This window comes from Triplophysa dalaica, chromosome 11 (genome assembly GCF_015846415.1).
Source record: "Triplophysa dalaica isolate WHDGS20190420 chromosome 11, ASM1584641v1, whole genome shotgun sequence".
NCBI lineage: Eukaryota > Metazoa > Chordata > Actinopteri > Cypriniformes > Nemacheilidae > Triplophysa > Triplophysa dalaica.
In genome coordinates this window covers 741802-753908 of record NC_079552.1, presented here as the reverse complement: position 1 = coordinate 753908, position 12107 = coordinate 741802, and the positions used below count along the sequence as shown (strand labels likewise).

Here is a 12107-nt window from a genome sequence, read left to right as displayed (position 1 = left end):
TATGGATTAGAGTTCACGAGTCTCTGTGACCGGGTCTCTTCTTTGCCTTCTTGATACGGTGTATAACAATAGATGAGTTATAAATGAGTATATATAAAATAGAAATATAAATGAGTTGTATGAAATAGCGAGGGTTTGTGAACCACATTTCTCGTCAGCATCACAGAGGCTAAATGTAATCTGAAGTGAAAACAAAACCAACAATAGAAACAATTACTTTTGTCCTTCATCTCATCTGCTCTGAGCAAACCTGACCATTCAAGATTCTTCTCATAGACACTTATGTACATACAACCCGTTGTGAAATGTTAATTTGGTCAATTCTATAGGCTAATACTTTTTAAGAATCTGCTGGTTTCTTTTACATTTACGCATTTGGCAGACGCTTTTATACAAAGAGATAAAATACATTTGTATTATACTATACATTTGCTTTATACTATACATTTGCTTTATACTATACATTTGCATTATAAAATATATTTGCATTATAAAATATATTTGCATTATACTATACATTTGGATTATACTATATATTTGCAATTTTACTATACATATACTGTACATTTGCATCGGATTATGTGCCATTCCTTTGATCGAATGGAGCGACTACTGAGGTTCACTATTAACTGCGTTAAAAACGTCATGGTTATTTAATCGTAAAGACTCCGTTTCACCTCATGTTTCTGTTGCACAGAATGGAAACGTTCCGACTTGCACAAAATGAAAACCGTTACACCAGCGGTGCACCATCTTAAAAAACCGTGCTTATCAGAGACATGGAGGACTAGACACACACTAGATTAACTCTGGCAGAGAGACCAAACAGCCAATCTTTCATGTACATTCACCATCAAATCGGCATACAAGTTAACGTAGCAGCACACCGGACAAGAAGCGGTGCGTTGGGGACAGTTCACAGGATGTGTACATTCTGTATGCGAAAGCTCAAATTCAAAGTCTACTCCTGACGCAAGTTGAACCATTTAACTTATTTTGTGTTATTATTTAGCGAATAGGCTCAATATCACATTGATAAATCCATTTTAGTTTGCTGTAAAGGAAAACCGTGGGTGGGAAACCATCTCATAGCTATTAAAGGGACAGCAGCATAATAAATATATCTGTTTTAATGCTCATCAAACAACAAAAAAAGAAGACAAAACACACTCGCTGCTCCTGACTGATCAACTTGGATAATTTAAATATGGTTTGACCTATATTTCAGTGTACTGTGAAGACTATGAGGTGTTATTTTACGGATCTGATGTGGTGTCTGTCAGTAGTGTTGCACTGTAAAGCCTCATCTGTTCTTCTATACGTGTAATCTACTTAAGGAAACCTTTAGAAAACCATGAAATGGTATCATCAAGTATAAGGAAACGAGTTTCGTTTGATTAAAAACCTTCTTCTCTGTGGTTGATAGTGACACGTATCATTTCTTCTCAGAAAACTACCTGACACATTCCACAGTGTCACAGATTGTGTGTGCGTGTGTATTGTACAGAAGTTGTGAATGATGTTGCTGATAATCCGGTAGTGACTACTCAGATGTGTTACGTGTGGTTTTTGTGTCGGTGCATTTGTTTGTACTGTTGTTTTGTTGCTGGACAGTGTAGCACACAGTAAAGGTGAATGGGTCAGCTGTGATGTCATCCCCTGTTAGTGCAAGTGAGTATATGATGTCATCACCAGTCAAAGGTGTTTTCCTCATACTTTGTGTCATGGTATGATCTTGTGATTTGTTACATTCAAAAAAAAATTCCAGCCTGAAGAATCAATGAACTTTGCGTGACTATGTCTCTTTATTTGCTCGCGTGGAGTTCCTTTGTTTGTGCACGGCACACACATCACAGTTGTGTTTTGTGTGTTTACTTTTCCACTTGACATAACCATACCCTCGAAAGCTCCGTTTTCACTTGTGATATTTACTTGATTTACATTTCATACACTTGAAATATACATGCAAGAGAGAGAGAGAGAATATAATGCAGGAAGAGGGCAAGCTGCTCATGAACAGTGGTCAGAGGTCATCATGAGTGTCTGTAACTAATGGTCTCCTCGTAGAGTTTCTCATAATGTTCTTTAGATGTTATACACAGAAAATACAAGAAGAACCAATCAGTGATGAGACCCCCCCTCTCTCTCTCTCTCTCTCTCTCTCTCTCTCCCTCTCATCCTCTCTCTCTGTCTCACTCTCATCCTCTCTCACTCTATCTCACTCTATCCATCATTCTGTCTTTCTCTCTCCCTCTCCCCCTTTTTTCTCACTCGATCTCTCACTCGATCTCTATCTCATCCTCTCTCACTCTCGTTCTTTCTCTCTCTCGCTCGATCTCTCGCTCTCTCTCTCGCTCTCTCTTTATTTCATCCTCTCTCACTCTGTCACCTGCACTCTCTCTCTCTCTTTCTCACTTTATCTCTCTTTCTCTCTCTCCCTCTTTCTCTCTGTCTGTTAATGAGAGCTCTGTCAGTATTTTTAGCAGCTGTTGATCTCTGTAGACTCTGTGTCCTGGTTTATGTGAAGCGCATCTGCTTACAATCTGTCTCTATGAGCTGTACGTGAGCTAAACTGCAGCGCTGCTCTGTAAAGATGTCCACTTTAACATGATTTGAGTAATGTTTCAAAATGAACCTTATCATAGTAATGAAACATTCCTTTTACATCTGGAGATGACCGAAGAAGTTCATCAAATGAGAGTCATGTTTGTATTCTGTTGAGTACCAGAGTCTTTGGAGAAGATGTGTTAGGATGTTAATTTATTATTTTACATCAAACATCATTCACCGGGATGTTTGATGTTTGTTGAAGGAAACCCCGTCAGACCTGCTCAACACGAGCATCTGCTAGATGGAAATGAGATTTGAGTGTAAAAGTTGCAGTGTTTGCTGTAATGCATCGCTGCTTCTCATGAAGATGTGAAATTATTTACTTTTCCATTCCATGTTCCACTCCTTTATTATTAATGTATTATGATAATGTTTCTGTTCTGTACACACGTGGAGGTGAGTGAAGCCGAAGGCAGGTCTGGCTCAGAAAAAAAAAACTGTCGTTGTAACAGCTGGTGTCAATGTCTTTACAGTTTAAAGTTTACAACTTAATCTGATGCCAAACTAAACTAGATCTGATGGTAATGAGGAACACAGCTGAAAGTGCGTCACTCTTACATTTTTATTCTTTATTCAGTATAGGGCTGCAACTAACGATTATTTTAATAATCGATTAATCTGTAAATATTTTTTTTCGATTAATCGATGAATCGGATAAAAACAAAAACCAAGAAACGCATTCATTTCCAACCCTTTATTCAAAAACAGAACTAAAATCTTTAGAAAGTGCACAAACATGTTGCTCCTTGAACATCCCTGAGCTGTTATAATAATAATAAAATCAAATAAAAACGGACTAACACAAAAAACATACACATGTATGCTTTACATCTGCCAAATATATAGACTTTTTGTACAATAAAAGTGCCACCTGAGCTGCCAGAACAATAAATAATTTATAAAAAATAAAGAACAATACAAATCAGAAAATTTAACAGGATTGTTTGAATGTAAGAACTTGTTCTCTACACTACACTGCAGACCCACACACTCGCAGATGCACACACTCGCAGATGCACACACTCGCAGACGCACACACTCACAAACTCTCACACTGACACACACTCTCTCTCAAATTCACTTGAAGCTTATTCATTAAATTATTACCATCATTGTAAGTGCAAGGTTCATTTATACACCACATTTAAACAGAGCTTAAGATAACCAAGTGCTATGAAAGAACTTTAAAATTAAATTAAAAAGTACAACACACACAAATATATTTTCAATATTAACCTATATGGGACAAAGCACAGAATATACACTGCAAAATTGCTTTTCTAATTTAGTAGTTTTGTCCTGTTGTCAGTCCAAATATCAAAAAAAATCTTATATCAAGAAACATGTACTAGACACATGAAAAAGCATAAGAAATTATGTCTTGTTTTCTGAAAAAACACCTCAAATTAAGTGATTGTTTGCTTAAAACAAGCAAAATTATATGGGGTACGAAAAATAATCTTAATGAGATATAATTTCAAACAGAAGTTTTAAGCATCACTTAATTTTCTTGTCTAGTAATCTTGATTTAAGATTTTTTAGATATTTGGACTGGAAATTAGACAAAATTACTAAGGAAGTTTTGCAGTGTAGCTATACATGACAACAGATTTATAAATGAATGGTCCAAAAAAGGCGAGTGAATTAAAACGTGTTTTTAGTCTTGATATGCAAAGTGCAAAGTAACTATACCACCCCTGCTTTACTACTGTTATTAACCAGCTAACGCTAACTTGTCAAGCTGGATAACGAGTAAACATCCGCCCCAGGGACATTACGTTCCTCACTTCAAAACGGAACAAAAGTACCGTAAAAATTCCGTAATGACTTAACCTGCTGTTGAACTCCCTTCCTCCTCATCAAAGACTCCAACAAGTTTGCGTTTTAGGTGCTGGATCATTGCCGTGGTGCTCCCGTGCCATTTCGCTTTTGCATATTTTGTAGTTAACACAGTTTTTCTGTTTATTTAGTGTGAAATGCTCCCGCACATTGGATGATTTGGGTCGCGCAGATTTCTCTGCCTCCACCATGTATCTTTCCTCCGCTCGTTTTTTTTAATTTTTGCTCTGCCCCGTCTATGACGTGCCAAACTCTGCTGGCATCAGTGCGCGAGAGAGACACAGTGTGTTCAGTCTGCTCCGCTCTGCTCCGCTCCGCGCTCAAATTAAGTTTTTTTTTAATTATCAAACGTCTCCGCGACGCGTGACACAACGAATCGATTATGAAATTCGTTGACAACTTTTTTAGTAATCGATTTTTATCGATTTTATCGATTCGTTGTTGCAGCCCTAATTCAGTATTAGTTTTGGTGTAGAGATCCAGAGTTCCGCACCTCTGATAAGACAAGAAAAGGAAAATTAAGTGAGGTCACAGAAGGAAGTTTTACATGCTCGCTGCGTTCGAAGTCACATACAATGATAATACGTACTGATTTAAATGAAGTACCCACTAATCAACCGTTAAAACATAGTATGTTATGCATAGTATGTTCTATACAGTAACTGTGTGGTAGTATGAATAGATTTCAGATGTACTGCATCCACCATGTTTTATTGTCATATGACCCGTTTAAAAACAGACAAACGCTGTGAAGTTTTCCGCTATTTTTATTTGATTATCGTTTGAAATTTGACCGTTGCTCATCTCCCGGGGCATCATGGGATAGAGAAGTCGTCGCCTTAGAATTATAAGGTTCTATCTGAGATTTTGGTCAAAATTGAGTTATTCACATAGTCTTATTTACATTATGCTATGTATGTTTTTTTAAACGTGTACATTTTGGGACTTTTTTAAGAAAAAAAAATATTATTTGATGCTATAAGCTTCTATCGGCGAGCCAATTGAATGCACACGGGAGGACCAATCAGTATGGAGTATAGTATGGAAGTTGGCAATTTAGGACGCAGGGACTGCCTTTCTCTCTCTCTCTCTCTGTGTGTGTGTATGTGTTCACGAGTGTTCTAAGTTGCTAAGCCGTTCAGTGGTTGCTAGGCCCCAGACAAAACAGCCCATCCAACTCTGTGATTTTCTAGTTTATAGACTCTGGTGCTGGATTCGCAAAACATTCTCAAGAAGAAAATTATTTTTAACTGCCATGTTTTCTCTTAAATTCAAATTTAAGAAATAAGTTAGGAATGTTATGTGTATTCCCGAAAAAAACTTCTTAAGACCGTTCTAAATTGATTTTTGAAAAAAAATAAAAAGGATCAAAATTCTCGAAACAAAAGCATTGTTAAAACATATATTTTTTCATTCTTATGACAAAAAATAAGATGTTTTTAAGAAAATATTTCAGAATGTTTTAAGAAATGTTGAGAATTGCACTTGCGAACATTCTTACGAACTTCCTATAATTTATCTTATTTTGTCTTAAGAACATTTTCGTGAATCCGGCCCCTGGTTCCTGATTTTTATTCTGTCAGTCACATGCTGTGTGTGATGTGTGTTCCGTTGAAGAAACGACCTGTAGCACAGGCTGACCCTGAGCGCAGTGACCCTGAGGTAACAAGGTCAATGTGTCCAGATCATGAACAACCCCAACGTGTGTTATCTGCTGTCCTTCTGGTCTTTCTTCAGTCTTTTATCTCAGTATTTTATCTCCTCATGCATAGACAGACCTGGTTCCTGGTTTGTATCTTCAATTTTTTTTAATCTTTTGTTTTATAACACGTTCCACCGGAAGACGACATGATTACCTTATTGGTTTTGTCGATTGTTTATGATTAAAATCAGATTATTTAATTATTTCATTTTAAATTACGCTGTAAAGAGCAGACGTTTGCAGAATATAAACACATTTAAAAAAAAAAATTGTTACTGAGGCTGTGTGTCACTAACAAAGGAAAGTGTCCCACAAAGGAAAGAAAGTCAGGTTTAAAGCATCATGCAGGAGGGCAAATACATTTACATTTACATTTACAATTATTCATTTGGCAGACGCTTTTATCCAAAGCGACTTACAGTGCACTTATTACAGGGACAATCCCCCTGGAGCAACATGGAGTAAAGTGTCTTGCTCAAGGACACACTGGTGGTGGCTGCTGGGATCGAACCAGCAACCTTTTTAATTTACCAGTTCAGTGGTTTAACCCACTAGACCACCAAATAAATGAGGAGAGTGATTATCATTTCTGTGAATTGTGCCTTTCATGAGTCTGTGGTGGATGTTTCATTTCTTGGTTTCTGATCACACTAACAATGAAAAGGAAACGATACACAGTAAAATTTAGTCTGTCATTTTCTGCGGAAATACCCGTTCTTGATGTTTGTAGTGCAGTTCACTTCAGTTTCCTTTTAAAACCGTTCTCATGATGCTCCTGAAATATGTTCGGCTAAATCTGAACGCTCTCTCCAAATCCCAGGAGCGGCTTTAAACTAGGCCAGAGATGTGACGCGGGTTTGGACTGCAGGGGCTCCTGGCGGACACATGCTGATATTTTCATCAGTCTCTAATGAAGTGCAAATTAACTTTTAATAAGGCGAGGGAGGAACGCTGCGGTGCGCTTCCTCTAGAGGAGGTCACTCCTACTTAACCATCGACTGACGTCGCCCCCTAGATTCACCACAACGCTGGTGAAGGTCACATCTGCAGCAACTGGTCTGGAGTGTCTCGTGACCTCATAGTCACCTGAAGTTTTCCTAAAAATGGTTGTTTAATAATCGAGGCACAATGAAACTCTTAAAATAGAACATGTATGCAGTAAATCTGTGTTGTGCTGAACAGTTTTTTTTTATTCATTTCTTGCGGAATGTCCAAAGTTCTGATTGGTCAGTAAAGTGTCCAGCTATCACGAGTACTTTTTGTGTTATTGATAAAGTGACTGACGGGTAAATTGTGTTAATTTTATTCCAGAAACACACATTTAAATGTGACAAACAAGTTGAGGATCTATAATGTACGTACTTCACAGATAGATCAAGATGTGTGTTTGATACAGTTAGGCCAAATTCACATTTCGCATCTTTTCAGCACGCATATTTGTTTTTTAAATGTAGATGCGCGTCAGGCGTGCGCAAATAGTACGCTCATTTCTGTTTGCCTTAAGTGTTCTTTAGAGTATTAGGAGTACAATTGAAGACAGACAAATGTACTGAAGCTTTGGAAACAAATCTGACGGTTCAAAAACATAAACGTGTGAAATTGAAGCGAGCAATGTTATGCATTTTGCTGCATTCTCCTGCGTTGTTGTTAAAAGTGACGGGGTAAACAGCTGCAGGATTGATGATGCAAACAAACCGCGGTTCAGACCCAAATAATATAATATGAGCGCAGTCCAGCAGGGGGAGGGGGAAGCAATCCAACTCAGGTTTGGACCCAACAATCGATCTAAATGTGAAACCACCCTTAGTTTTCTATTAACATGGTAATGGTTTTTTATCATCATAGTGCCACTGTACCTGTTTTGTAAGAGAACTTATGTTTTTATTTTCTCTTTCAGCCGGAGAACCTACAGAAGCCGTGGATACAGGAGTTTTGCCAGGTAATAATATCTCCGATCTTCTCATGTCTGCCAACAGAAAACGATTGACCTTAATCAATTTATTTGGTTTCCAGTTTCGAAGAATGTTTTGTCTTTTGTCCAGAGACATTATCTCTTAAAGGGGTCATATGTCGCGAAAACGTAATTTTCTGTCTATGATGTGTTATAAGTTGCTCATGCATGTATTAGACACGTACAATTGCACAAATGAAAGTGTGTGAACAAAAGAGTCATTCTATCTGAAAGTGAATGCTCACCCAGACCTGTCTGAAACACCTTGTGTAACCACACTCCCACAAATCTACATCAGATGTTAGTCTGATTTGACTAGTACCGCCAAAAATGTATACATGAGTAAGGTGGAGTACCTGTCAGTACAATTGAAGAGGAACCTGATGTTCCAAATATGGTCAGAGGCGTTACCTTTCCCTCACACTCTTGCAGTATTCCACCAATCACTACACACTGGTGAACTGGCCAATCAGAGCACACCTCACTTTTCAGAGCCATGAGCTTTGTTAAAAATCTGAACGTTTCAAAGAGGCGGAGCAAAGAGGAGATACAAACATGCACCGTATGGAAAATACAGCGTTTTTTTAACCTTAAATCGTGTGTACAAATTACATTACATCTAAATCAAACCATAATATTTGTTTTAGCCGTGTCATATGACCCCTTTAAGTGATGATGTTCCTCTGTATCACCTCAAGAGTACTATTCATAATGTGCAAGATTTGTACTGGACCAAATCAAAGAACTTTTATTTCACTATTAAGGGAAGACGTCTCATAGACGTCACTGCTGTCCAGTCATAATGCATAAGGATGTGTTTAGTGTTTGTTTCTACAGCAGTGTTCAGATGTCTGAGTTTGTGTAGATCACAGTTTCTATAAGCTTATATATAGCAGAAGACCATATGAACAGATCTTTGGCGGTGAAAGAGTTTGGTTTAAACAGAGTTAGTTCTGACTCATATCATCCTCCTCTTTTGTGGAGAACATAAGAACACCTCTTCATGTCACGGGTGAATGTTTGGTGTCAGTCGGTCATAGTGTTTGTGCTGTAGATGTAGATTTCAGCTGTGTTCAGAGCTGCTGAAGTCACATGTGTAACCGTGTAAACTGAAGTACTGTACGCACAGTAACATCACATCTGACTCGATGACTGTCAGAGTAAAGTGTGAAAAGCTGAAGATGAGCTCATGGAAGACAGATTTACAAACCAAATCCAGTTTTGCATCCTGTAACTTCAGGGCTGGATCCTTTACCTTTAAAAACACAGATTTACCTAAGGTACAAAATATTTACCTGGTCATTTTTTGACTGACAAATAAAATCACAATGAGAGATTGTGTCCTCTTTTCCCCTTACCTACACACCTACTGTGTGTGTTTATTGCTGACGGTTTACAGTACTTGCAGTACTTAGTGATACTCGAAGGCCTTTTAATTCTGATGTGTGATGGTAACCGGCAGGTGGATGGAGTTTAAATAAGTGATTGTTTGCTTTCGAATGTAAAGGCAGGCCAAGCTGAAGTTTTGTTTTTTGTCCATTTATGTCGCGCTTGTTTAAAAGAACAGTTTCAGATCTTCTTGTGTTTATAGGTGAACTTGATTTGAATATTGTTTTCGTCGTCTTCATGAACTTTGACTGCAGGACGTTCAGCAGGTTTAAGAAAATCATCATCATCACGCTTGATTTTAGTTCAAGTCTTAATAGCTGTTTATAATCCGAACAAGGTGATGATGTCATGGAAAAGAGATTTACAAATCAAATCCTTTTGCATTTGCATTTTGTCCACTCCAGATATTTACCTTTAAAACACACAGATTTTATTCAAACTTATTCGCATGTTTAAGATGTTCATTTGTGGGTGAGAAAATGAATCGCACCTTGTGTGTCTTCTGCTTTCCTACACTGTGTCTGTGACATTAAATGTATTTATACAGTATATGCATGTATATTTCACCAAATATAGGCAAAAGTGTAAGGACACTCCTCTTAATTATTGAAATCAGGAGTTCTTATGACAGTCACTGACACTAGTGTATAGAATCAAGCCCCTAGTCATTAAGGCCGTGTTCACACTTCTTTTTTGACAAAAAGTTGACAATGGCGCTCACGGCGTAACAGAGCATCCTTGCAAAAACTAATCACATATTTAAAAACTACAATACTAATTTCTCGCTGGGAATGCAATCACACGTTTTTAAAAGTTAAACTCATATTTATACAAAACTATGCTCCAACAGGCATTTCGGCCGCCTTTTTTTGAGCTTGAGCCTTCTGGACCAATCACTTTTCACACATGTCGTTATGGAAACAACAGGTCTCTGTCATTGGTTAGCTGTTAAAAAGGTGCTAGACGCAGGTTTAATTTCTGAAAAGTTGAAGTTTTTCAAACTCAAAAGATGCTCTGAGCTGCAGAAAAAGACGGCAGCGTTTAAAAAAAAATCCATAAGATTACAATATAAAACAGATGCTAGCAGCTTCAAAAAAGAAGTCAAGTGTGAACACGGCCTTAGTCTGCATTTACAAAACACAATCATACGGTGGGAACTTCATAGAATGGGTTTAAGGGCAGAGCTGCTGCATGGAAGTCTGTTTCTCTGTTTGATAATGTCTGATAAACAAGTTACAGTTTGGCAGATGCCTGTTTGACTGCATTCTGCATACTATAATGTTTTCTGGAGGAGGGATAATGATATGGAGCTGTGTTTCAGAGACACAAGCGCTGTCTCTCCCGTGCCTGACTGCGTGTTCATCTGTCACATCCACAATGTGTTTTAAATCAACACTTTTGTTTACTGGGAACTCAGAGCATTGAATAACAGCGCAGTATCAGTCTGAACTTATTCGATCTGCCCGTCGTGTTTTCGGGGCTCTCAAACTGCCACCAACTCTCTATAACTAGCGGTGCAGAAAAGAAACACATTTCAGTGCGCTAAAATAACATCACGATCGTTTCCAGACAATGCTGTCATTGGTTTGAATTGCTGTCATTTTGCTGGAGATAAACAACTAGATAACAGTGTGACGAGGGGTGAACGCAGACAAACTTTTTGGAGTGGATGGGAAGGTGTCTTGTATTGGTCTCGCATCATATTATGTAAGCTGCATTTATAACAAAGAATACATTTGTAATACATTTGTAATAAATTCAAAGAATTGCGAAGATGCAGATTTCATGTTAATGCACACACCTTTTCCTCTGCTTCTGACGTTCACTCAACTCTGTGGCGCAGATGTAGACGCTAAATAACGCAGCGATCTCGATTTCCTGTACAAATTACATAATCATATTTTTTAGGGGGGCTAAGCTTGAAATCTAGGGTGGCTAAAGCCCACCTAAAAAGGGCATGGAAACGCCGCTGAGCATGACTGAACCCAAGTTCACAAAACAAGATCCATAAAAAGATGTTTATATGAGTTTGATGTGTACACGACTGGTCCAAACAGAACCCTCACTTTGACTCCATCAAACATCATTGGGATGAACAAATAGAGATCTTCTCATCCAACATCAGTACCAGACCTCGCAAATGCTCCACTGGAAGAAAAGGCAATCAAAGGAGATCCACGTATTTTTACAGTGTATGTTCTATAATATAGTTTATAGTGTGTTTTGTCAATTTTAGTGTACGTACAGTATCTCACAGAAGTGAGTAGACCCCTCACATTTTTTTTAATATTTTATTATATCTTGGACATTTTCACTTAGGGATCTTCTCACTTTTGTTGCCACCGGTATAGACATTAATGGCCGTGTGTGGAGTTATTTTAAGAGGACAGCAAATGTACACTGTTATACAAGCTACACTCACTACTTTACATTGCAGTTAAGTGTCATTTCTTCAGAGTTATTTTAAGAGGACAGCAAATGTACACTGTTATACAAGCTACACTCACTACTTTACATTGCAGTTAAGTGTCATTTCTTCAGTGTTATTACATGAGATAAAAGAAAATATTTACAAAAATGTGAGGGGTGTACTCACTTCTGTGAGAGACTGTATAA

At 37.9% G+C, this 12107-nt stretch overlaps 1 protein-coding gene across 2 annotated transcripts in view; it reads left to right on the top strand.

Annotated features, from left to right (window-relative positions):
- The window catches only part of LOC130431921 (inositol polyphosphate-5-phosphatase A-like), a 105217-nt gene that overhangs the window by 16671 nt on the left and 76439 nt on the right, over window positions 1–12107 (top strand). For both annotated transcript variants that reach the window (XM_056761142.1, XM_056761143.1), the window contains exon 2: window positions 8049–8090. In XM_056761142.1, coding sequence (XP_056617120.1) covers window positions 8049–8090 — 42 coding nt within the window. The remainder of the gene's footprint in view (window positions 1–8048; window positions 8091–12107) is intronic.